Source organism: Oryctolagus cuniculus, chromosome 2, assembly GCF_051225735.1.
Source record: "Oryctolagus cuniculus isolate XC-2025 breed Fujian yellow rabbit chromosome 2, ASM5122573v1, whole genome shotgun sequence".
In the NCBI taxonomy this organism is placed as follows: domain Eukaryota; kingdom Metazoa; phylum Chordata; class Mammalia; order Lagomorpha; family Leporidae; genus Oryctolagus; species Oryctolagus cuniculus.
In genome coordinates, this window is record NC_142868.1 from 159304481 (window position 1) to 159332139 (window position 27659).

General features: G+C 46.2%; 1 protein-coding gene across 8 annotated transcripts in view; it reads left to right on the forward strand.

Annotated features, from left to right (window-relative positions):
* The window catches only part of LHCGR (luteinizing hormone/choriogonadotropin receptor), a 53398-nt gene that overhangs the window by 11057 nt on the left and 14682 nt on the right, over positions 1–27659 (forward strand). For 4 of the 8 annotated variants that reach the window (XM_089327678.1, XM_008254429.5, XM_002709875.6 and 1 more), the window contains exons 2-8: positions 6598–6669; positions 8636–8710; positions 11664–11738; positions 14036–14110; positions 14200–14277; positions 22722–22790; positions 26311–26385. In XM_089327678.1, coding sequence (XP_089183804.1) covers positions 6598–6669; positions 8636–8710; positions 11664–11738; positions 14036–14110; positions 14200–14277; positions 22722–22790; positions 26311–26385 — 519 coding nt within the window. The remainder of the gene's footprint in view (positions 1–6597; positions 6670–8635; positions 8711–11663; positions 11739–14035; positions 14111–14199; positions 14278–22721; positions 22791–26310; positions 26386–27659) is intronic. The other 4 variants (XM_089327676.1, XM_008254427.5, XM_008254428.4 and 1 more) reach the window with 3 other exon arrangements.

Genomic DNA, 27659 nt, shown 5'->3' on the forward strand with positions numbered 1-27659 from the left:
AATAAGATCCCATTCAATAAATACAAAAACATTCACATTCTTCTGAATTTAAATAATTAAACAAAACCCTTCCCATTTGGAGCAAAGAGCTTTAGCTGTCTGATTTCTTCCTTTTTTATCCTTCCCTATGATATTGTACTGTTTTAAAATTCAGGGTGTAGCTCTAGCAATAAAAGAATTGTCTGTGGGAAATGGATGGACGTCTGTAGCTTTCTTAAGTTAAAATAGAGGCATCTTTCCTAAACAATGAGAAGGCAGTGAATAAAAATATTTCACGTTTGCCGTGTGCTGGGCAGAAGGAAAGCAAAAGCTCAGGCGACCAAAGGCCCCCATCCAGGCTTTAGGGCTCCAGGTTAGCACTGGTTTTTCTTTGTTTGTTTTCATTTTTTGGTTCTCTTTTCCCTCGGATCCTAATCTTCCAGGGGGCCTCAGAAGGTGGCCCTGCTCTGGGGACCATCTTGCACTCAAGCTCTAGGAAAACCAAGAGGAAGTCAGCAACCTACCATTGCACTTTATGCAATACCTGTCCTTAAATGAGAGAGAATGTCTCTCTCTCTCCACCTCCAGAGTTTGCTGTTTAAAGGAAATCTGCAGTGAATCTGTAATGCAAATATCCCTCGGTTGTTGGGTTTTTATAAGCAATGATTTCCAAGTCTGCAGCCTTCTTGAAGGGAGACACTAAGTAAAGCTCTCCAGCTAACACTGCTTCCAGGGATAGTTAATAAGCCAGGGAATGGGACAAACTGGCTCTGTCCACAGTTATTCACTGGTGTTATTAAACTGAAAACAGGAGAGGGAGAGGGGCCCAGTCCCCATCCCTGAGTGCTCAGGAGGCATTAGAGACCACTGAGGAGGACCCAGGTGACGCTGTCTTCCTCAAGGTGGCTGGATTTATCTGCTGCTTGCTCATCCATAAGCACCATTTTTCCCAGTTGTGGACTCTGACACAAGGTGCACTGGGAAGCTGGTGGTTGTGATTGGCTGGGAAGGGCATGGAGCCAGGGCCCAGGTAAGAGAGCTGATAGGAAGAGGCTCTGAAGACAGAATGGTCCTTCTGAGTGACCCTGCCTTGGCAAGGGGGCTGGGCCTTTATTCTGTGAGTGGGCCAGTCCCTGGATGAGGGCTGTGCAGGATAGAGAACATGCTCTGGAGTGAGGCAGCAATCTTGGGCCAAGAGAAGAGCAACTCAGCTGCCAACTTCCCAGCAGCTAGGGGAAGGAGAACCTCAGTCCTGAAGGGTGATTCTGGCGGCCAACCACAGCATCCACAACACATCCACGTTAAACAGCTGCACTGGGTAGCCCGCCTGTGCCAGGAGCTCCAGTTAGAAAGTGAGGACCCAGCAGCAAATGCTAAGTGGATACCAACCAGATAGCAACTAGGAACTGTTCTAAGGCAACAGTGTCTCCCAAAGGGCAGGGATCCAGGGATAAGGATCTGATGATGAAGAAGGAACAACAGAAAGTAGGAGAGGCCCACTCCTATATAGAGTCTGGGGAGACCAAGCAGGCTAAGGAATCAAGGCAGAGACAAGCACCAGTAAGGCACGGGAGTAGGCACTGCAGGTGCTCTCCTGCCCTCCAGGTACTGTGGATCCAGGTTAGACAATGCACAAGGCTTCGCCAGGGACCTGACCAATCACAGGATCCCAGGACTAGGATGAGGGACTTAATACCAATCCCAAAATGCAGAGACTGCTTCTGCTTCAACTTTAACCCACAATTGGAAGGACTGGCCTCTTGCAAATGGGATTAATGACTAGATAAATGTTCCAGAGCTGACAAAGCTAAGGCAGCTTTTGTTATCCAGTTTAAGTACTTGTTTCAACTTCTATGGTGAAGGCACATTTGGATAAGGTGGAGTTTGTCCATAATCCAGGTGCAACCTGTGTTGCATCACTGACTCATTTCAATAGCAAAGCTTAAAACTAGAAAAGGACTGTGGACATATAATAAATAGAAGTAGCTCAGGGTCCATAGCCATATTCTTCTGAAGCCACCTTAGTCACTTTTAAAGAGGAAACTGCCCTGCCAACTCAGTCTCATGTACCCAGTTACCTTCTCTTTTTTAATCACCCTTCTGGGCCAGTGCTGTAGCGTAGTGGGTGAAGCCACCGTCTGCAGTGCCGGCATCCCATATGGGTACTGGTTCTAGTCCCGGCTGCTCCTCTTCTGATCCAGCTCTCTGCTGTGACCTGGGAAAGCAGTGGAAGATGGCCCAAATGCTTGGGCCCCTGAATCTGCATCAGAGACCTAGCTCCTGGCTTCAATTCGGCTCGGCTCCCACCATTGCAGCCAGTTGGGGAGTGAACCAGCAGATGGTAGACCTTTCTATCTCTCTGTCTCACTGCCTATAACTTTACCTCTCAAATAAATAAAATCTTTATAAAAAAATGAATCACCCTCCTGAGATGAACAGTTTGGAAGTGTCACCTTATTTGCTGTTCTATTTTTTTTGCACTGTGCATACTTTTCATGTCTTTTTAGAACCTGGACAGCAAAGCCACCCAACTGTCCCTGTCTTTGTCCTCTTTTTTCTTGTTGTCCTTGGCTTCTGCTCTGTATCAAAGGATACAAGAGTTCCAGAAGTTCACAAAATTCTGGAAATATGAAGAAACTTCAGAAAGTTCATGGAAAATGCATGTTGTGAAAAAAAACTAAGCAGGGGTTTAAAAAAAAGTTTGCACCAGAATACACTTATCTTTTAATTCCATTTTTCCACAAAACTCTGGAATCCCCTCCTCCATGCCTGACACCAAAGGAAAACAAAACAAGGAAACAAAGGAAGAGGGAGGGAGGGAGTGGGTCACACATCACAAAACATTTCCTTTCCATTTGTAGCTCAGTCACAGAGGGTTAACTCACATTTCTTCATTCAAGTAACTTCATCATCGATCCATTCAAAATCCCCTTCTCCACTTCTATTCCTCTATACTCACCATTGATAAAAATCCTAAAGTCAGTTCATGTTCTTGTGTTTTCTTTCAAAATGTCTAATTTTAATTCTGCAAAGAACATTTTACATCTGTTATTAATTTCTTTTTTTAAAGATTTATTTATTTGAAAGAGCTACACAGAGAAGACAGAGACAGAGACAGAGACAGAGAGAAAGAGATGTAGGTAGGACTTCCATCTGCTGGTTCACTCCCCAGTTGGCTGCAACAACTAGAGCTGTGCCAACCCAAAGCCAGGAGCCAGGAGCTTCTTCCAGGTCTCCCACATGGGTGCAGGGGCCCAAGGACTTGGGCAATCTTCTACTGCTTTCCCAGGCCATAGCAGAGAGCTGGATTGGAAGTGGAGCAGCCAGGACTTGAACCAGTGCCCATATGGGATGCTGGCACTGCAGGCGGCGGCTTTACCCACTATGCCACAGCGCCGGCCCCTCATTATTTCTTACTCAGCTATCTCAGCCCCATGATATAAGACCACCCATGCTGCTCCATGTGCCTAGACTCTTGTTTCTCAGCATTGAGCAGTGCAATGAGGCACGTATTATTCACATGTCACCTGCTCCTTCCCCAGCCTTGGACACCCAGGCTGTCTTCAGCCCCCTAATGCTACCATGTGATGAAGAAAATTCGTGCACAGGTTCCATTAAGTAGCAACTTCTCTGGGATGTATACAGAAATGAAATTGCAGGGTTATTTAGACAATTATTCACATTGCTAAAAGTTTCTGTCATCAGGGAAAGAATGCAACAGAGGAGGGTGCATCTTCAAAGGGAGTTTTTGCAAACTGTTCTTAAGAAAGAATGGACCTCACCACCATAAGCATCTTAAACACAGGAGACAGAAACTTAACAACTTAGGAACTGCTTGCCAATTGAAGATGAGTCAGAAATGAAGATACGACACCTCTGAAATAAGAATATAACTCAGTGAGAAAAAACAGATGTGGATTCACAAACTGTGTTCTTTGGGTAACTTCACAGGACCACATCTGTTACAAGCATGATGCACCTGCCTTACCCCGCCTTTCTTCCCATTCTTTGGCCCCCAAGCCTCTTCCTTGACCCAATCACATCCATAACCGATGTCACTGCTGTTCACTTGTCTCCCTTTTATGGTGAGGACTCTGTTTTTACTCTCTTCACTGTTGCCTCTCCTGGCCTGAAGCATCATCATCAACTCTGCAAAATTTCATCTTGCACTGAGGTTGTTCCACAGTCACCAGCGACTAGAAGTGCATGATTTACAGCTTTTCTCTCTTCTGTCTGACCTTTGCTCCTCATCCATACATCAATCAGGAGCTCAGCAATCCTCCCTGGTCAAACCTGAACCAAACTGCTCCTTTGGGAGCCACACCACACTCCGGTTTGGAGGAGGCGGCTCCTGCTGAGATGCCCCAGCTTAGAGCTCCATTTGCATGAATAAACAGCTCTGAAGGGTTCTGTGGAAGCTTTTATGTAAACACACTCCAAAATATGTTCTGAGCTGCATTATCCCCAGCAATAAAGATTCTGGAATCAGAATTTGGCTGTCAGTTTTATTGATGTTGCATAGGGTACCGTAGAATACAGCTTTCTCTTTGGAAATTTATTGGTTTGGCAGTGCAGAGAGCAATAAAACTGTGTTTTTAATCAGGAAGCCAAGCGGACATGATTCCAGAAGAAATATAGGAAGCAAACACGCCAGTGCAGGAACATTTCTCCCCCTTCAGCATCCCTGCTCTTCTCAGACCCCCAGGTAAATAAGTTTGGGGGGGCTGACCGATGTGCTTGTGGGACATCTTCAGGAACAGAATCCGAGGCCCAGGTCGGGATTCCTCCCTCTGTGTCCAGTCATCTCTGAGGAACTGCTGAGCCGAAACATTTTTCAGAAGCAAAATTTCTAAAGTTGCTTGGCGTCATATCCGAGGGAGGAACTACTGGTAAACTGCCTTGCTGCAGGTACAGAGGGTCTGGAGCCTTGCTTCCTGTCAACAGAAGGAGGCTGGAGCACCTGTGCCTCCCCTTTTCTTCTGAGAGAGCCAGGTCAGCAACCACTCAGTCCAGCACTGCACCGTGGAAAGGGCACTGGAGTCAGTGGCCTTGGTTGTTACCTTGTTTAGGTTACTAATCTCCTTTCGACCCAGTTTCTTCTGCTCTCAAATAGCCACCTCACACCATTTTGAGTGGACAAAATAAGATTAAAGGTGGGTGTGCATAATTCACACAGAAGCCAGTCCCTTCTGAGACTTTGAGAATCTCACTGATTGAAATCTGATTATCAGGGGCTAGTGTGGTGGTGCAGTGGGTCAAGCCACCACTTGTGATGCCGGCTTCCCACACCGCAGTGCCAATTCAAGCCCTGGCTGCTCCACTTCTGATAAAACTTCCTGCTCATGAGCCTCAGAAGGCAGCAAAAGACAGGCCAAGTACTTAGGACTCTGCAACCCACGTGGGAGACAAAGATGGAGTTTCTGGCCCTAGCTTCGTCCTGACCAAAACCTAGCTGCTCGAGCCATTTGGGTTGTAAACCAGCAGAGGGAAGATTCTCTTTCTGTCTCTCTGTTGCTCTTTCAAGTACATAAACACCTAAATAAGTCTTTTTGAAAAAGGAAATCTGCCATCAAGAAGAGGAATTCTTTCTTTCCTCATAGCTAAGGCAGTTCCTGCCACATTGACACATGAGAAACAAGCCAGCCTCCGTCATTTCAGTTTTCATATTTTTAATCTTCTCTCATGACCTGGTCCATTCCCTTCCTCTCTGCCAGTCCTGGAACCAAAATCCTGAAGCACTGTAGATGCTCAATAAACAACTAAACGTTCATCTTGGCCTTGAAAATGATTTCTCTTGAGTTCTCTGTGCCCTACTTCCTTTAGCATTCATACATCATCCTGCACTTTTGCTATTGCTGGGCACCACTTCTTTCTCAGTTCTTATGTCCTACATATCTTTTGCCTCAATTTCAAGAATAATCTATGTTCCCATGGATGTGACTGCCTGAATGAAATGCTCTCAAATGATGTTCTAAGTGACATGGGATGCCCATGTGCTTAACCAGAGAATCAAAGTGACCTGACTGTGATAATACCGAAGTGAGCTGCCTGAGGAAGACGGTACAGCTCGAGAGAGGCACATCTTCTTAGTGAATATTCCCTTTTCACACCTGCATGGTTTCTGACTCTATCTTCACCATTCACTTCTCCACTTTACCCAAGAGAGCTTTTTGTCCATCCTCCCAACCAAGCCTAAAGGTCCACTCTAAAACCATTTACTACTTCCTTTGAGCCAAGCACAGTTCTCTACAAGAGTTATCTTGATTAATCAACACCCCAGGAACTAGGAATTATTACCCCAATTTGATAGATGAAGAGACTGGCACCAGGGGCTTAAATAAATTCTCAGGGTCACAAACTCATAGTGTGACAGTGAGGATTAGATCCTGGGAGTATCTTATCTAAACGTTCACCATCTTAACCACAAAATCAGACACTTCAATCATGACCAAGAATGAGCCATGGCACATCTCTTTACCACTATGTTAGAATTCTCCACCTAAATTCAGGTGTTGGGAATTCTGTACTCACCCCCACACACACACACACTTTATTCATGAACTGAAAAGGAACCCATCTTAAATCTTAAACTCCTGGATTTCCTCTTTTCTTTTCTAGATCACTCACCTATCTCCCTGTCAAAGTAATTCCATCTCAAGCTTTCAGAGGACTTAATGAGGTCATAAAAATGTAAGTAAGATACTGCATATCAAAAGACATTCATAATTAAAATAATGATTTTTTTCCTGAGATAAAACACAGTTGAAAGGGGATAATTTCTCTAAGAGAGAAATTGGATCTAGGAAACTCTAATGTTTTTATCTTTATAATACAAATAATATCTAGGGACCTTTGAAGAAAAGGTATGATTTTTAAGAGTCATTAAAATCCAGATAATTAACCTTGCTTCAAAGAACTGAATGCATTTTGATAAGTGATTATATACTTTTTAAGTAGAAAAGACGATAGATTCCTATCGTCAAAATTCTCCCTCTGCCAGAGCAGCTATTCCCTAGCGCCACATTTTTAGATAACTTCCACACAGAAGAAAATGTGTTGAAAGTTTATTATGCACCAGAAGATAATCTTTGTATCTCAAATATAGTAAAGTATATGGCAAAAACACAGCACTTGTGGCTGTACTGATGGAAGGCATTCATCAAAAGCAGAAAGCAGCCCGCTGATGCAGTGTGATCTCACACTTGTGACCTCAGTCATTCATCCCTGGGCTGAAAACCTCACACATGGAGAGAGAATGTCCTCATGAGCTAGATCTTCCAGCATCCTCTTAGCCTGAGTCAGAGGACCCCAAAGGTCACTGAGTTCCCACAGAGCATCTCAAAGCTCAACAAGCCACTGGACTGACGCAGATTTGCATCCCTTTAAAGGTGATACACCACCAATCTTAGCTCTTTGGGGGAATCTCTACTGCCCTTTAGGGCATTAACAAGCAATGAGAATATTAAAAATAATTCCTCCAGGATGAGTGCCTATTATATGAAATTCACTACAGGTTACAGAAACGTTAGTTCATTCAAGCCTAACCCACCCATACTCTCCTGCTCTCAAGTTTAAATGTTGAGTTTTGATAACGTTTAGTGCACTAAGGCCGCCTACTGAGAAAAGCAGCCACAGTTAAATAAGCAAACCATTAGGTAGGAATAAGATGAATCAGCCCAGAAGCAATCCATTACTGTGTTGTTCAGAAAAGACATTAACTGCCTTAGGCTCTGCCTTTCTGTGAGCTAAAGCTCTCGTGAAGTCTGAAGCCTTCAGTGAATGTTAACCTTAGAAACACACAATTGTACAATTTGTGAATTCGACACTTTCTTCTCAGCTGGCAGCAAATAGTGGCTTAGGCTGGGATTTCAGAGGAACACTGACATTACCTACAGGCTTAGAGATGGTATATGATGAAGCTGGCTCCATTACTTCTGTGTCCTTTTGAAAAATCCATTCATTCATTAACCCATTCATTCATTTACTGAGTCATTCCATCCTAAGCATGTGCCAGGCAATGTGAAACCACCAGGGATTCAGAAGTGAATAGAACACAATCCTTGTCCTCAATTTGCTCAGAGTGAGAGAAACAGCCAAGAAATACATAATTACAGTCCATGATGGACGCCATGTGCAGAGTTAACTGCCTTGCAATAGAACAAGATCAGGGGAAACAAAACGTTAGGAGTTATGACAAAACTAGCATAACCAAAGTCCACATCTCACTGGAGTGATGGAATTGGGGCCCCAGAGAGTCCAGTCCTAATCATGAACCTTCGTATAAATACTATTGGCTGCTCCTCTCGGAGCCTCAACTTTCAGGGCTATAAAACAAGGGAGTCTGCCCAGACTTTCTCCAAGGGCCTACCCACTGCTAATTATCTATGACTCTGTGTCATAGATGACCAAGAGAAAAGCCTGTCACATACACAGGGGTGACTCAAACTTGCATTTCAACTGCATCTGGGTGTAGATGCCCATCAGGCCTCCCACAGGGAGCTTTAAGATGTGAGCACAACTTCCATGTCCCTGTTCTTTTTCAGAGGGACACAATGGAGCTCCCAGTTCAGGGTCCTGTGCAGTTCATTATCATGCAGACACGGTCATTTCTTTCATGTTTCTTTCTTTTTTTTTTTTTTTCTTTCCTCTCCCCTAGTGAAATCTCTCAGAGTGATTCCCTGGAAAGGATAGAAGCTAATGCCTTTGACAACCTCCTCAATTTGTCTGAAATGTAAGCATCAGCTAACAGATAGTTTATTGCTGTACACTATTACCCTCGCTGGCTGGAGCCCACTCAGTATTTGTATTCAAGCATCTACTGCTAGGAATCCAAGAGGAAAAGACTACAGCAATTACTAGGTCTGGGCAGGCACTAATTTCTCTCACTGCAGTGGCCTGAAGGTTGCCATGGTGACAACTGCTTCTCCCTGGGAGCTGTATAAACTCTGAAACATCACAACACAAAGTTGGAAATTAAAATTGACATTGTAAAGTCCTGCCAGATAGCTCTTGCCTTATGGAAGGGATGGTATGGAGTTCCTGGGGTAGTGGGAGAATTCAGAAAGCTTGGAAATCATGAAATGGTTCACTGGGGGCTATTTGGCAAATTCTATCATTCAATGCTTCTTGAATACCTACCAGGTAAAAGCCCTGTGTGTGGCATGTATACGTTGGGTTTGTCAGCTTCATTGTTGCTTTAATGATGTTCTGGAATTAACTCTTCAAAAATTCTTCCCAACTGATCATTTTTACCCCAGTTCACAAAAAGGATGGGATATGACTGGCTCAATTCAGTTTTCAGATCATGAACTTGTGGCCCGAAGAAATTAGCTGACTTCTCTGATGTCATGCATCAAGTTAGTGTCAGAACTGGAATCAGAAATTAAGTCTCTTACCTCTGACTGTGTAGTTCAAGTTTGAGCTTCTAGAAAGACACCCTAACTTCATTTGCTTAGGAGTTTTGAAAGTAAGAGAAGGGGAAGGATGTTAGCATCACATGTTCTTTGAGCTCTTGTGCTTGGCATTTCCTCTAGGTTTCATCATTTAATCCCCACAGCTACCCTGTAGCATAGGGAAATTATCCCCTGTCTCTGATCAAGGAAAGGATTTGAGGCTTAGAAAGGTGGGGTAACTTGACCAGTGTGACACTTCAGACAATGGAAGGGCTAGGATTTCACTACAGGTCTGCCTTTCTTCAAAGCCCATGCATTTTTTGTTATCTCACAAAGCCTTCTTATATGTGGTCCAATGAGTAATTATCAAAAGAGAACAATTAATACATAAGTACATGAGTAGTTGCTAGAAATCCAGTCCAAAGCCAGGTGCTGCTGGAATAGAGAAAACCTAAAATACTAATGTCCACCAGGAGATCACAGTGTGGCCAGGGAGGTGAGACTATCTCAGCAAACAATGACCAGGAAAGCCACAATAATGGGTATTTAAATGTAGAAGGTATAGTCTGGATTTGGTCATGAAGCAGAATTGCATGGGGGCACACTACAATCACAGGGGACAGGCCTATCCCAGACCTGAAAACAAACAGTTTAAATAGACTTCCTAGTTAATGCTGAGCCTCAGTGTTTACTGAGACCCACCAGGACAGCTAATGATGAAGAAGGCTACCAGTGATGCAAAGAAACAGGTAGCCTATGGGGAAGCCTGTGAATTCTCAAAGGCCCTGAGACTAGGAGGTGAGCCCCAAGTCTACTCCCTTTGCTGTGACTCACAGCTGTGATCTCAGCACCTAGAATAGTGCTTGCCACCTACAGGTATTGAATGAATGCTAATGGGATGAATGAACATACAAATGAGTCATCATCTAAGGTCAGACCCCAGAAGATCTTTAAGTGCTAAAAGTCTTGTGTTACACCAACATCATGCCCTGCCTGGTTCCTGAGTGCCTGACTCAGTAGCTATAAAAATAATTGCAACAAAATACCACTCACATCTCAAGAGTCAGAGGCCATCTCCTTCATTTAAATGAAAATAGGCACCCATGCTAGGTAACTGTGGTAAGGCGGAAGAAGCCTTAGACTTGGAGTCAGTAAAACTAGATCACACTCAAGAGCTGTTACTTCTTAACCATGTGACAGGACACAAAGCACTCAGCTTCTGGACTCTAACAACTACGGTGAGAGACATTCACAGGGCTGGAGCCATATGGCGACCTTGACACACACACTTACTCCTTAAAAATCAACCTGTAAGGAAACGGAGGCACAAGGAGCTTGAAGTGATATCAATTGGTAGGATCAGGCTGCAAAACCAAGCTGGCTCCAAAGTATACATGTTCCTAACCATTACACTGTGTTTTCCAGATTATAAGGGTAATTCTCATTTCCAGATTAGTAGGGTAATTCTCATTTATTCCAGTGGTTTTTGCCTGGGTTAAGAAAACCAAAGCCTTGTACTGGATCCAGAGTAGACAGAACTCAGCAACTGTGGCCACTTCCTGAAGGCTCACAGCCACTCCAGAGACCGAGGAAGGGCAGCCATGGCCCTGCGGTGTTGTGAGCGTGCTTTTATATTCTGCACAGCCCATCCTGTATTATCCCTACCTATTCTGTTGTTCAAAACCTACCAACCTGTGAGGCAGGGAGAGAGGTGACATGAGGGTTCCAACTTTACAGAAGGGAAAACTAGCTTAGGGGAAGTTAGGAGGCTGGGCAGCATGGATATAACATTCTACAACTCCAAGTCCCTGGCCTGTGCTCTGGGCTGCTCCACCAACAGGTGCCTGTTCGAATAATCAGGCAGTGTGGGTGCCAGCCCAATAAGAAGAGGATTAGTGTGCCTACAAGGGGCGGGGGGTACTACTTCACTCACCTCTCCTGAGAGCAGAGCCCCCTGTATCCCCAGTGTGCAGACTCTCCAGTGGGATCTGCTTGACCAGGAGCCCTGGATGTTGGTGATGCCTGGAGGGGATGGGAAGAGCTGCGCAGAGACAGCCTCCCAGCTGTGACTGCTTAGCCCTGTCTCTTCAGGAGCTGAGAGCAGAGCCCCCTGGAAATAGCCAGCTGGCTCTCACCACGCCACTTCCATCCCGAGTCCCAGGAGTTCGTCTCAAGCGTATGAAGTTGCTAGGTTTTGTGGACCCCGTTTTCAGCCAACAACTGCTAGTCTCATGCACTCCAAACAACACACATCTACTAAACTGCTGCCTGCTCTTCCCTCTCTTTTGACAGACTGATCCAGAACACCAAAAACCTGGTATACATCGAGCCTGGAGCATTTACAAATCTCCCCCGGTTAAAATACCTGTGAGAAATTTTCCTTTTTCAAGTAATCTGGGAGGGAAAGATGGGCATCTCATGAAAATTAAAGCAATTCAAAGGTTGGAAAGACTCTTTAAACCATACTTGCCCACTTAGCACTGTTGGCACGTTCCTCTTCAGGCTTGTGATTTACGTTTAATCAGCACTTCCCGTCAACCATCACGCAGGGTGCTTCTGCATACATGGAAGTGCCTCTCTACTTTTATCTCCAACACCCGAGCAGAACACCACCCCGAGGTACTGATTTTGTTTTGTTATTTTCAAGATCAATTTCTTTATATGAAAGATAGAGTGAGAGAGAGTGCAAGCAAGTGAGCGAGCACTCTGCCATCTATTGGTTTACTCCCCAAATGGCCACAACAGCCTGGGCTTAGCCAAGCCAAACCCAGGAGCCCAGAGCTCCATCTGGGTCTCCCCCACAGCTGGCAGGGGCCCAAGTACTTGGGCCAGCTCCTGCTGCTTTCCTAAGTGCATTAGCAGAGAGCTGCATTGGAAGTAGAGTAGCCAGGACTTGAACCGGCACTTCGATATGGTATGCCAGCATTGCAGGCAGTGGCTTAGCCCACTCTGCCACAATTACTGCCTCTTGGCAGTGATCTTTAAAGCTGACAAAGGTTTGGGAGGATCACAACACTTTAGTGAGGGTGACTCAGAATCTCTAAGGTGGGCAGAGGGCAGGTGGAAGTGGGAGAGGCAGTTCTGATTCAACCCCCAGCACTGGTTGAGAATGACAGACCACCTTCATCTCATTTGTTCCTTCATTAATTCAGTGAAAACATTTTAAACCCTGCATTGAGGTAGGCACTGTGCCAGGTAAACTAAACTATTATTTTCTATTTCCTATTAAATCTTCCTAAACCCACAGGTTAGCCATATTAAATTAACCACTGTAGCCCAACAGGGCCACTGCCTTGCCAGCAATTTCACAATTCCTGACATTTGATACAATCTACAAATTTCTCACCATGGCTCTTCCTTCTCACAAGTCATCCCGATTCACATCACAAAACTCAATTCCCCCTAACGTCGATGTCCTCTCTCTTCTTTCCGGCAAACTGAATTTCATAAACTCCCCAGAGCATGTAAAGTCCACACCCAACTCTTCCTGAAAAACAAAAACCAGGGGGAGAGGGAAGAGCTATCTCTCTGGTGAGCCACCGCAGCAGTCTCGTTCCAGGGCATCCCCCAGGAGCTGCCAGGCAGGGTGGGTGGGGAACAGCATGGACCCTTAGGCAACTCGGAAACCGGACAATTCCATGCTCACGTGTTTTGCTTCTCTGAACCTGCAGAGGGGTCTACATAAGCACCCGGCAGCACCAACCACTTTGGAACAAAAAAATAAGAAAATCACTGAACTAAATATGACCCTGGCAGCCCTTATATCTATCACTGTCTTTATTAAGCAGCATTTTCACGCAATAATCTGATATTCCCACAGTGCAAGTCCAGAGTGCGGTCAAAACCCACACTGTTATCCCCAGCCACGGTCAGGGCACAGGGTCACCAGGGTGCCAGGCAGTTCATATCAAGTTGGGCCAAGACTGGACAATTTAAAACTCAGTGGGGGAAATCCAGAGGCCTGGATTTCATCCTGGACACATCGAAAGGAGTCCCGTTTTTGTGATAAAATATTCTTCAGTTTCACCTATGACCTAAGGCCCTCTACTCTTTGGAGTTAAAAAAAAAAATGGTGGGAGGAATAAAAGAGGAGCCTTGAGCAGCTCCAAATACCAAAAGAACATTGAACGATTTCAATAAGGCACAAGGAAGAACTTTCCGAAGCTCACTTAGCAAGGCAGCTAAATAAATAAAGGTTTTTTAATAATCAGGAATAGGGATTTCTCACATGAGATTTATCTTCCCAAAGTGTTCAAGTTAAAACCTGCTCCAAAGTACAGAAATGCTTTCTAGAACTACTAAGAACACAGAAGAATCTACCAACAGGAAATGGAATGCAACACATTAGGAAAATGCGATTGATTTAATAGGAAAAGACAGGCTGGAAACACACATGAAGATGACCTTAAAGCTTGGCCTCAGTGACTACTTCTCTAAATATAAGTCATCAAAACATCTTCTCCCATAGCGTTAGGGGCTTTAAAATTCTGACAATCTTCGTCAGGTACACGTGTTACGGATAAAGCCAAACTCAATGTATATTTAGTGAAATATGAAACTAGCATTTGAAAAGCGCCTTTCTCCTCCTTTTTTGTCTTTGTGCCTTCATGACAATCACTCTTTCCCACTCTCTGCCCCCATCACCACCCTGCCCCAAATCACAGGAGCATCTGTAACACAGGCATTCGCGAGCTTCCAGATGTTACGAAGATCTTCTCGTCGGAATTTAATTTCATTCTGTGAGTACCAGGCTGATTGCTTATGCATAGCAGTTTCAAATTTGCAGCTGAAATTTGGAAAGTAAATATTTCTCATTTCTTTCCTCAAGGGAAATTTGTGATAACTTACACATAACCACCATTCCAGGAAATGCTTTTCAAGGGATGAATAACGAATCCGTAACACTGTGAGTAAACTCCCAGATTCCTGTTCTGCCCTGCAGCCTCCTGCTAGTCTCACTTCCAGCTGAACGTAAGCTCTTGCTCCTGTTGCCCCACATCCCTCACTCATCTTGACCTAGAGCTGTGTGGGATTGAAACTGGCTCATGTGTTCACTTGACAACCCACCAGCCAATCCTGTTTGCAATTAATAAAATGGGCTCCAAGACTTTCAGTACTAAACTTCCACCTAAGGAAATTGCTCCCTGCCTTCCGGAATACCCTGAGGCTGGGAAGACAGCCTAGAGAGCAGTGGCTGCCCCGGTTAAAGGAGAACATGGAAATTTCAAGATTTCAACTGGTAAGAGTTTATAAGGAGATCCTCAAAGTCAGTCAAGTAGCTATCCATGGACCTTGAACTACCTCTGTCTCTCTCTCTCCTCTCTCCGTTTTTTGCCTCCCCTGGATCCCTCTCACTTTGTTCTGAAGCAACACCATCTATCCTTCTATCCCTAAATACTTCAAAATAATGTCTCTTTGTTTGCTAGTCCCTTCATCAGGTTCTCAGGCTCATAGGCCCTGTCCCTTTCAGGGTGTTTGGTGTGGTCTTGCTATTCAAAGTTCGGTCCAGGCATCTTCTGAAAGCTCAGGCCCACCCCAGACTCCCTGACTCCAAATATGGATTTTCAAAGGATCCCCAGTGACTCACAGGTACATTACAACTCGAGAGACACTGGACTAAGGTAGCTCAATCCATCCCTTCAAGGTGCACCTGCCTGATGTCCTTCCCTCTGGAACCCATCACCTATCTTCCAGGGGGTACCCTCCATTGTCCCACCATTCAGAAGCTGCCTCCTGGGTGCTATGTCTCATTTATTTCTATCTAAAGCCCAGTGGCCTGTACTCAGTTCTGCTCTTCCCATGCACATCCGCTCACACCTGTGGTCACAGCCCAAGGCAGAACTGCACAAGGTAATAAGTGAGCTCACCCTTTCAGAAAAAAAAAGAGAGATGATGGATTGGAATGAGATGTAAGTGAAGAGATAGATTTTTTTTATTTGAAAGGCAAATTCATAGAGAAAGAGAGGGAGAGACACAGAAAGAGATCTCCCATCCCCTGGATTGTTCTCCAAATGGACGCAAGAGCCAAGGCTGGGCCAGGCCAAAGCTAGGAGCCTAGAACTCCATCTGGTTCTCCCACGTGACTGGGAAGGGCCCAAGCACTTGGGCCATCCTCCACTGCCCTCCTAGGCACATTAAAGGAAGCTGGATTCAAAATGAAGCAGCTAGGGCTTAATTGGGCACCTATATGGGATGCCAACATCACAGCAGCAGCCTAACCCATGGTACCACAAGCCTGCCCATAAATGAAGACAGATACAAGTAAATCAAGAGAAGCAGAAGTAAGTTGATGTAATGGCTGGGGTGGAGGGCAGAGGACCAAAAAGTAATTAGAAGAGACCAGCCAAAGACCACAAGTATTCAAGATTCCCTTCAATTGTGATCCAAATGTAAAAAATAACTAGGAACCAACAGGTGCTCCTCCCAGGTAAGTCACTGAAGGGAGCAGAGGTGAAGTAGGGCAGAGACACGGAGGAGGTTCAGGAAGAAAAGAAATACGGGAATAATCCTTAGGGAACTCTGAGCTCCCAAGACGGGGCCACCCTCCAAACCTAAGGCATCACCAGACTCCTCTTACGGTCACATTCCACCACGCACGCAGAGCCAGTAGTTTACTGGTGATGATTTCAAGAAGGGTGCGTGCCAGCTGGGTGTCACTGCCTCACCTCTGAAATCAACGAGGACTGCAGATCCCTGGTTTCCAGCCTGGGGAGCACTATGCTCTGGCCCCCTCCTCCCTGATTGCCCTCCATCTGGAAGGGCAGTGTCCAGTCATTTGTCTGGAGCTTGTTCTCCGCTGGATGGGCCCTTCTCTCAGCCAAGAATGGTGTGGAGTGTGCTGCCGGAAGAGGGGTACTACACTTAGAGAGGAAAGCTTCACTTTCTCAGCTACGAAGTCCCACTCTCTAATCAGCAAATAATGAAAGGCAGCCTCCTGTTTTGATTCTGAGTAGTAGTGGGGATTATGCTTTCCACAGAACATGGCCTGCCCTCCCCCTACCTAAAGCTTTAGCAACTGTGAGCTCATTTAGTGAAAACAAAACACTCCACCCGATGCTCAAGTAGCTCAGTGGGGCTGGCGCTAAACTATGCATTATAGTCTTATGTCCCTTGATAGTCACTTGGGCTTTTCACTAAATCTACTCAAGAGACCACCTTGAAATGCCCTCCCCGAGTGAGCCGGATTTAGCTGCACCACCTTTAAAGCAGTCTAAGTGGCTGGCTGTGCCTGTCTCAGAGAGGGGACAACCTTCATCGACAGGTGAACTCCACCAAGAGAAGGAAAGGGGACGGCGAGTGGCTTCCCAAGGCCCAGCAGAGAAAGGGTGTCTGGCAAAGCACAGCGAGATCCTAGGCTGCACCTGTGGCAGCCACAGGCGAGACTGATGGGCACTGAAGTGAGAAGCCCGGAAGCCTGGGTTTTAGTTCTTGCTCTCTGCCTTAGCCCAGCCACACAGCCTTAGTCAAGTCAGGCCACCTAGACACATCTCTGTCTATTCAGTGGGATCATTTTTAAGAATATTTATTGTATATTTAAAAAGAAGAGAGAGGGAGAGGGAGAGGAAGAGGTTCACCCCCCAAATGTCTGCAACAACCAGATCTGGGCCAAGCCAAAGACAGGAGCTCCATCCTGGGCTCCCGAGTGGGAGGCTGAGACTCAATCATTTGGGTCATATTCTGCTGCTTTCACAGGCATATTAGCAGGAAGATGGATTGGAAGAAGTGTAACCAGGACTCAAACCAACAATCCAATATGGGTGCCAAGCATCAGCTTAACCCACTGCACCTCTATGCCAGCCCTTGGTGGGATTATTAATAACGTCTTGTGCAAATCCAATCACAAGTTTTCAACTACACAATTAATACAATTAACCACAGTTAAAAGCTAACATTCAGGTTTTAGACCATACTGAAAACACTGAATCTCATCACCTCCTTTAAAATATTTTTTTACTTTAAAGCTTTTAACTTGCAAATGGAATCACCTACCATTTCTCTTTCCACTGACAAATGGAAAGAATAGTATCACAAATCTCCCATACACTTTATCTCCATTCACCATGCACTGGTTTACTTCCCAAATTCCCACTACAGCCAGGGGTGTGGGCCAGGACAAAGCCAGAAGCAAGGAACTCCATCTTGGTTTACCACATAAGTGACAGGGATCCAAATACTTGGACCATCTTCTGCCACCTTCCTAGGCACACTACCAGGAAGCTGAGTGGGAAACAGAGCAGCTGGGACTCGAAATGGCACTCCAACATGGGGTGCCAGCACCACAATGCAGTCCCAATACATGTCTTCTTTGCCAAAGTGCCCAAAAAAGTATCAGCATCATGACATTTCATCTCTAAATAATTGAGCATTTATATATCCAAATAGGGATGTTTATATTACTAAAATTTCATCTAAGAAATTCAAGAAGGATTTAATTACATCTTCCAACCTATAATCCCAAACTCCAGTAAAAATCTCTTAAGAGATTTTTAAAGACAAAATTGCATCAAAGTTTATGTGTTGCCCTTAGCCATTTATTTTTCCCTTTGTTATTAACAAGTACACCGTGGTGGGGTACTTTGAGTTGCTGTGACTGTTCAGTTAGAAAAAAACCGTCCATCTGATGGTTTCAGTGCCTGTAATTATTCAGGTTACGACAAAGGGGTTAGAAAATACAGAGCTGTATGCTCTACCATCCCCTACACTGACCAGCTGGCATGTTTCTGTAAAAAGACCCTTGCTTTTTTTTTCTTCCTTTTCCATTGTCTCATTTTAAGTATCATTACGGAATGTGGGTTTCTCAACAGTTTTAGTCAGTTGTTAGAATCCACTACTATCAGCATACTTCTAATGCCTGTCACCCTCTTTAGTTCTACATATGGAAAAGTCACATAAGTTGACATGAACTTGTCTGAGGAGGAGGGAGGCATGAAAACTCGGAGTTGTTGAAAGGCAGGAGGCACACCTACCACAGGAAGAGCAACTCCTCGCTCCAGAGACTGTGAGCCCCACAGAAGAAGGGTGACCTTGCTCTATATTATTGAAAACTAGGGCCAGGGCAGCACACAGCAGTGACTGGGTGGCCATTATTCTCACAGCCACTGCCCAGACATCCACAAGAGAAGAATCTGCAAACATGAGGAATCACAAAACCCTGAGCGAAGTGCTACATGGGGGGAACATGATGAATATGGGATTCCCCCTTTTAGGAGGCTGTTTGTGAGGTCATTTGATAAACATTTGCTTATATCAGCCATATTTTCTTCAAAAGTATGCCTTCCCCTCCACGAAGGGGCCACTTTTTGAGACCCTGCAGATCTGTAAATCATCTAAAAACCAAGTGGCCATAGGATCCAAGAGGAAACCATGGCAGAATACCTAATGATCCTAATATAACCCCAGAAATGCTTCCAGAGTCCCAGGAAAATTCTGAGTTCATTAGAAGGCAACATTCAAAATGAGAGCATCACTTGTGATTAATTTCTAAAGCCTGAATCTTATTTTGAATAAAAAGATGCCGTTCTCTCTGCCTGATTCACAGTTACTGACATTTGAACAGAGAACCTAGACAATGCTTTAGAGTTAGGGCAGCTATTAGTATAGAGGGGTGGGGTGGGGGAGATACCTTCATTTCTGTGCCAGTGACAGAACCCTTATAGCAAATTCTGACACCATGATGTTTTGGGGAACAGTCATCTGAAGTGACTCTCCAGATGCTGTGAAGGGCATTAAAAGCCCCCTGTGGGCCTGACAGCATGCGGCCCCCCACCCATGTTTGTAGTTTCTCTAAAACAAGGCAATGAGCTATTGTGTGGAAGGAGCAGCTGAGAGGGAAAGAGTGAGCGGCATTCTTTGGAGAATTGGGAGAAGCACGACCCAGGATATTTTAACTTTTTCAAAACATGAAAATTGTCTAAATGCAAAAATGTCCATGATACTACACACCCAAAGGTTAAGGGCCCTCAGAGAGAAAGCACCTGTGGGGCACCCGGGCCACTGACCTGACCTGCTCTGCCCGGGAACAGAAGACTAACAATTCCATTAAACACCTGGCCTGCGTTCCCTGGAAATCCTGTGCAGAGCCTGGAAATGGAAGTTCTTGGCCTCTGTCCTGGACGGAGCACTGGCGGTCACTGCAAAGCACAGTAATACTGAGGCCGATGCATGAAGAACCTGCTTCTAGGAGCTTAACATACATTTACCCTTTTCATCTTCACAACAACTTTACAGGGCCAACACGATTACTGTCAACCCTATACTCAGATTAGGAAACTGAAGCCCAGACTGGTTAAGCAACTTGGCCAAAGTAACTCAGCTTGTTAAGTAGCAGAGCTGGGAGGGAGTCAAGCCCAGGGAGTTAAGCTCAGTGCCTGTAGACTTGACTGCAAGGCTTCCCTTAGAGCAATGATATTATGAATCCAACAACAAATTTTTTAAAAAACAATTTAAAAAAAATGCCCAAATGTGCCAAAACTAGGATCAGGGCAGCACCCAGCAGTAAAAGGGAATGGGCCTGAGGACAAGTGCAGGCAGGCAGCTTTGCCTTGCTCATCACAGAGAAGGGGTGACTTCCCCTTCATTCACCACACAGCGAGTGCCATCACTTAGAAGGCAACAAGCGGACTAGATGCTGGCTCCATTCTGAGCAACCGACCATCGACTTTTCAACTCAAAATGATGAGAACTGCATCACCCTACAATATACCCCCGGGCAAGGGTTCCCAGCATGCACTGTGAGAGCTTGTTATAAAGGTGCTTATTCCTGGGTACGACCAGATTCTGAATCCACAGATGAAGGAAAATCCTTTGATAAATACTGGCCTAAACTCTAAGAAATCACATTTCAAGGAAGTTCAAAGACAAAACAGGCATGATTCTTTCATCTAAAAGAAATGTGACCTCCAACGTGACAATAGACAGCCAAAGAGTAATATTCTGAGTACAGTTTTTTAAGGTTTGTTTATTTATTTATTTGAGAGGTAGAATTCAGACAGAGAGAGGGAGAGACAGAGAGAGAGGACTTCCATCTGTTGGTTCCTTCCCCGAATGGCCACAACAGCCAGAGCTGGGCCCATCTGAAGCCAGGACCCAGGAGTTTCTTCTAGATCTCCCACACGAGTATAGAGGCCCAAGCACTTGGACCATCCTCCACTGCTTTCCCAGGCCATAGCAGAGAGCTGGATCAGAAGAGGTGCAGCCGGGACTCAAACTGGCGGCCATATGGGATGCTGGTACCTCAAGCAGAGGTTGAGAGCTGGTGTGTGAGGCTATCAACTCAGAATTCCAGAAGGGAGTGAGTGAGCACAGGGAGGTGAAGGAAGCCCCCCCCACCCCGCCCTCCTGTGGAAGGGCAAGGCCACTGCTTCACGCTGACCCCTGCTGGGTGCCTGGCACCCTGCAAGGTAGGGGGGTTTTAAGGAATGGGTTAAAAATGCTTCTCGGCTCTCTTGAGCTCAACCTGATGAAGATGCTTTGACAATTGCCTTGTTGTCTCCAATTTATATTTCAGAGCTCAAATATTATACTGCAAGACAAGGGCCATGCTAGTTTGCATCAGGTGTGCTGTGGATTAATGGGAAGAGACCATACAGACACACACACACACATACACACACACACACTCTACATCTATCTATATATAGATAGATACAAGCATATGTGTATCACATACACGCTCACATATACCACAAGGTACAATTCTCACAGACAACAGCCTGCGAGAGCAAGAGCAGGTGGAGCATGGGTCTGAACCATTTCTCAGGTCTCACCCCGCCCCGCCCCCAGCCTGTGCCTACCATGGCCCTGCAGCTGCCAGCCACCCTGCAAAGAGATGCTGGGTCTCGCCAGACACAAAGAACTTGATTATATGCCTCACCACAGCCGCTTCTCACTCGGCTCTTAGACCATTGTTCACAAAGGATTCACACGAGCACTGTGGCTTCCCAACTTGTTTGGCTGTGATTTGCAGCAGGAAATTCATCATCCTGAGACTCATTTGTCCGCTGAACATCTATCCCAATGCCAGGCACTGTTCAGGGATGCAGAGGCTTCTAAACAAAAATCCTTGCTAAACAGAAATCCTTGCTCTGTGAGGCCGGTGTCCTGCTGCGGGGGGTAGAACAAGCCAAAATATAATCACGGGTTAGGTGGTGCTAAAGCAATGGAGGGAGAACAAGTCAGGAACAGGGGACAGGGAATTCTGCTGATACTTTAAACAGCACAGTCAGGAAAGGCCACGCTGAGAACGTGACATCGAAAACGGCCCTGGAGGAGGAGGAGGGAGGGAGGGCCATGAGGACCTGGGGGAAGCAACCACAGCCTGCAAAACTGGTGCCTTCTAAGTGGCCCCAGGCGGCGCGTCCTGGCCCCATTTCTGCCCGCCATGGGCTTTCCACAAGTCCCCTCCCTCTCTGGGCCCAGCTCCTGTTTTGCAAGATGAATAGGTGCCACCTGATCCCCCCCTTCATTCCTTCCTCGATCTCTCCTTTCCCACCTGCGTTCCAAAGAGACTCCTGAGTTTTATTCTGGCTGGAAGTAAGTGTGTGTGCATACATGTGTGTGGACGATGGCATACATGTACAAATGCACATGTGTCTATATGCCATATAAAAATGGTGAGACAACATTTCACAAGTATTCACACTCCACTCACTTCCAATATACTCCAATACTTTACATTTGTCGCTTTCTGTTCTATTTCGTTTTTAAAGATGCTGGCACCACCCAACTAAACTGAATTCACAGTCCACTAATAGGTCTTACAGAACTATTTATGGACATCGACAGCCACATGGGATGTGGAACCAGATTGGGCACCAGCAAGACCATATACCCATCCGAGAAAAAGAAAAGCTGACTCAGTGCTGAGCCTTCCGCTGCTGTCAGCTTCCAGCATCTCAGCCCAGGTGCCCACACGGGGCCTGCAGAGCCGGAGGAAGGGCACAGGCAGCCAGCTCAGGCCTCAGAGAGCCCTGCCCCTGCTTTCCTTGACCTGAAGCGAGCTGCACAACAATGATGAGGCTTGGGTTTCGTGCCAACATAATGGAAGTGATGATGACAATTAGATCGTAAAATATATATACGATGGCTGGTTGGGCACTTGGCATTTAATAAAGCACTTAACAAACTGGCGGTGGTGGCGAGAGTGCAAGCAGAGGTAAACTTGAGCAAAAGGCTCGGCTTCATCCCCAAGGAGCCCTTAGATTCTAAAATGTTAGAGAAACAAAGCTAGACGCTGCGAATGCTGGTGATTAGCTTCGTCATAAATGTCACGGCAGAAGGAATGTGTGCTTCCAAACTGTGATTCTCTCAGTTCCTGCCCGTGCCTAAACCCTCTCTCCCTCCCTCCTTCAGCAAACTCTACGGAAATGGATTTGAAGAAGTACAGAGTCACGCGTTCAATGGGACGACGCTAATTTCACTGTAAGTATGTGCTTATTTCCCCAGCTCATGAATAAAAATGAAATCTTACTCTGGCTACCAGATCACATCCAGTCTTCAGCAAGGAACTCAGGGCAAAACTAAACTTTCAAGTGGCTAGTCCTCGGTGTTGCACGCAGGTTACTAGGCAACCGGCTGGCTGGAAAGCCCAGAGCACTGTGATTTCAAAGATCGATGCCAGCTCAATACATTGAAGTTGACAGTTTGCTGAAATATTCAACAGCCTACTTTAGGCCTCCTCCAGCTCACAGCCTCCCTCTCGAGCCCCCTTGCTCAGGCTGACGGTGTGTTAGCGGCAGCCTGATTTAAGGAAGAAATTCTCCCCCAGGCCCCACTGCAGAGAAATCGAGTGACACCATTTATCAGCCTAATCAGCCACAACAGACCGGCTCAGAGGCGCCCACCCCCTACTGCTGGTGGAGAGGGAGCCCCTTCTCCACTTGGTGTTTCCATCTCTCCCTCCGCCAGTCCCTGGGATTATCAGCCTTTAGTTCAAAGGGAGAGACCCTACTAATTATGCCTGTCATGGCTCTCAACCTCTCATTCTGTGGCTCCTGTTCTAAAAGAGTGGCACATTGACAAAGCTCCTTTGAACCATACCAGGCGCAGGGCGAGGTGACGCCCGCTCAATACACAATAAAAGCTAAGAGTCCATGAAAAGCCAAAATTAAGGAAAACAAAGAGAAGAGTTTTAAAAAAATAAACAAGCTGTGTAAATCATGTTGTGCAGCAATGCTTCCCGAACCTTCACACACGTAAGAGTAACCTGCAGATTGTAAGCAGGTTCCCAGGGCCCACTCCCAGTGATTTCATTTCATGGGTCTGGTAGGGCTGGAGAATCTGTCATTTCCACAAGCTCCCAAGAGGTGCTGCTGCTGCCGCTGCCACTCTGAAGCTGAGTAGCACGACTCTATGTGGCCTGCTATTTATCTTTAACTATAGATTTTTACCCAAAGATCCTGTTGTGTTGATGCCCTGCTATATGGCTAAGACAACAGGCCTAAGAGGCACTGACTGAGACTCTAACTTAAACCTCACTATTTATCTGCTTGTATGGCCCAGAGTAAGTTACTGAAACTTTCTAAGCCACAGTGTCCGCATTTGTAAGATCAAACCACTTAGGGGCTTCTTTCCAAGATGTCCCCACCAACACGCATGGGTCTATTTTGTGTCTTCAGTACATAACACCAGTGCCTGGCTCATAGTAGGTGCTCGTTTGGTATCTGTTACATAATTACATGAATAATGAAAATTGCATTTGTGGGTGCTTAGCACAGGGTCTGGCACATATTTAGTGCTCAAGAAACGATAGCTTTGTAAACCTTGTCCTTCCAGTGTGGAATGAAATTTGCCCTTGTTTTCTTATTGACGTCACGACTTGATGAAGGGCTCATTAACGGGAACTCGGGGTTAACAAACGGTTCACCTTGGCCAGCTGAGTCTGCTTCCACCAAACTTGAACTCGAGGCATGTGTGTCCTCTCTGCTCCGTGAGTCACTCAACAAGTGACTATGGCGCATCACCTGCATTTGATGGAACCCAGGAAGGATCTTCAAAAAGTTCATAGAAACGGACCAAAAGATGAGTTTATGTTGGTGCGAAATGCTTCTGAAATCCATGTATAGTTTTATTTTTTTCATAAACTATGGCACATTTTCGAAGACTCTTCACATAGGCCTGTCCAGGGTTGCCAAGGACAATGACAGGAAGTCCTGCAGAGTTCTCCGGGCCCCTGCTTACCAAAGCTGCACTGAGCAGAAAGGGGTAGCCCCACTCCCCCTCCAGGGCTGCAGGAGTCAGTGCCCACCGTCCCCAGAGCACCCCGCTTAGAAGGCTTTGGTGGAGTTTGCGGGTTCTCCCACTGCACTTTGAAGGGTCAGCCTGCCTTTGCTTCTCACACCTGCAAGGTCACTTCACTGGGGAGAATTCTCAAAAGTGGCCCCCAGGAAACGTAATAAATGGGTCTGATTTACTTTCTGACAAATAACATAATGTAGAGTTATTCAGTATACAGAAAGATCTGAGTTTTAATAAAACATGTAGGATGCACTGTCGTGAAATCTGAGCAATTAATTTGACCTGGCTGATATGCGGATTATTCGCTTGCAGAGCCGAGTTTCAATGATTTATAACTATCAGTGAGCATAATTAAAACAAACTGAATCAGGAAGAAGAGTCGTGAAGGTTTAGGGAGGAAAATTTCTTTTGATTTAGATTTTAAACAGCAATTGACTCTGACAACCTCATCTCTTTGAAAGTGGAAATACACCCAGGGGACGGGACGCCATGCGACTGGCAGGTGCATTCTGGGGGAAGGGCTGAGAGTTTCCAAGGGGAAGGTGTAGTAGAAGCATGTGGAAAACAGCCAGCCAGAGAGTGACATGCAGGGCTTTTGCAGTTTTTAAATAGCAAGCGTGGTGTGGAACAAAAGATGACGGAGACACAAAGCTGTAAGATGAGCACAGGTAATTACAGGGTCATCCTGGGGCAGGGTGGGATGGGGGAGCAGTGCCTGTTGGTGGATTTGTTCTGTCACGTGACACTGTAACTGTGGTGTGAAGGAATCCGTTTCCATGCTTGAAATCATCACACCAACAGTGCATGTATGCACACTGTGCCCACCATCAGGTGTTTTCCAGAATGCTCTTTGAGTCACTGCCATTCGTTTCTTACAGGAAGAAAGTGCGCAAAAAAAAAGGGGGGGGGGGCTGGCCGACCTGAGCCCAGGGGCTCCTCTTCTAGTGCCCTTGTCTATGCAGAGAAGAGCTAGAGATACCAGTATCAGGCTCAGCAAGGAGCTGCTTTGGGCTAAATGGCACAGAGCCCTCAGGTAGCTATTGCCATAGCAGCTTGTGACTTCAGCTATGGCCTTAGGAACAGCGGCCCTCATCACTGTTTCCACACCAAACCATACCTGGCAAAGATTGTCCGCGATGCCCAGACCCATGGGGCACCCAGGGTATGGGGAGATTTTCTACACAGGCTGCAATTCTTCCCTATTCACAACCATTGAGACATGTGCATCTGTAAGAAAAACAGTGAAAATCATATTATGAAACAGATGACCTTGCACAGGCTTGACTTTCGCTTTTTAAGTATTTTCTCTAAGTAGTCTAGTGATGTTTGCAAATTCTAAGACCTCCAAGGTCACAGTGGCTGAGAGTCCAATTCAGAGCAGCCTACACTTGAACCCCTCAGCCTGGGCAGCACTTTCATCCTTGCCCAACTGTCTGGAAATCAACTTTTGTAACTCCGAGGAAGGAGGGGGTGAGTTCCTCAAGTTGTAAAACAAAGGGTTCCACCCAATAAGTGGGGGAGAGGCAGAGAAAAGACAGGACCAGACACACACCCCAGCGATTTCATAATTTCATCGGGGAGCAGTTTATCGGCCGGCCACCTTCCCTGCACACCAGGTGCACCACGTGGCCCAAGGCTGTGTATACAGCTGCGAGTGCTCACACAGAAGAGCCAGCACCGCGAAGAAAACTGTCCTTCCCCACAGGGAGCTGAAGGAAAACGCACGCCTGGAGAAGATGCACAATGGAGCCTTCCAGGGAGCCACGGGGCCCAGCATTTTGTGAGTATGGTGGTGCCACCCTCCCTTCCTACCCACCGCACCCCAACAGGTCTGCCTGGGTACCCCGCCACATCATCCCCAGCCTGCTTGGTGGGCCATCAGCCTCTGCATCTGAAAAGGCTGCTTTTGAAAGACCCAGTGTATGTACCACAAACTGGGTGGCCTAAGCAACAGAAATGTGTTGTCTCACCGTTCTAGAGGCTAGAAGTCCAAAAATTAAGGTGTCAGCAGGGTTGGTTCCTTCTGAGGGCTGTGAAGGAACGATGTGCCCCAGGCCTCTCTCTTGCTTCCAACGGTCGGTTCTCATCGTGGCAGCATAACTGCAAACTCCACATGGCATTGTGTGTGTGTGTGTGTGTGTGTCCAAATTTCCCCTTCTCTAACAGGATATGAGACATGCTGGATTAGGGCTCCCCCGATGACCTTATTTTAGTTTGATTATCTTGCAAAGAGCCCATCTCCAGGCCAAGTCATGTTCCGAGGTACGAGGGGTCAGGACTTGAACACACACATTTTTGGTGGAGGGGACGTGATCCAACCTGTGATACCACACAAGGCAGATGCACCCCCCCCCCCCGTGCTGGCAGAGTGAGTGGCTCCCTACAGGGAATTCAAGCCCAGAGATCCGACATGGCACTGGCACTTGACCAATGCAGCCATGCTGCTGTGTTACTAGACTCGTGGGTGCAAGGAGTGAGCTGTGCTCCCTTGGCTAATGGGGACTTGGGGTAGACAACTGGGAAAACGAGGAGGAACAGGAAATCCAAGCAGGAGTCTCCTGACCCAGTCCTGGCGAAGTCAGAAACATTTGATAGCGAGAACTGCAGCCAGGCTACAGATGCAGACAGGGCGGCTGGTCCACAGGGCAGCCACGCCACGCCCTCCAGGGGCAGTGTGGCCCACTACTCCCTTCTTTAGCACTCTGTGCATCACTTGTCAACCCTGCTCACCTGGCACCATGCTGAGGATGGAATACTAAGCAAAACGCTCTGGTCCTTGCACTTAAAGAGACTGCAGTGACACAGAGAAGACAACACGCAACAGGCAAAGCGATCAACAGGCATGGCTTTTTAGCAGTGCAAAGCAGGAGGAAACAGAGCAACCCATCTCATTTGTTGGTGTTTGATTCATTCATTCATTCATTCAATCATTTATTCGGTAACTCTCTCACAAGCCCATTCCATGTGCCAGGCACTGGTTTAGGCATCAGGGAAACAGCAAAGACAAAGACAAGACAAACATCTCTGCCTTCACAGGATGGTGGCACAGACCAG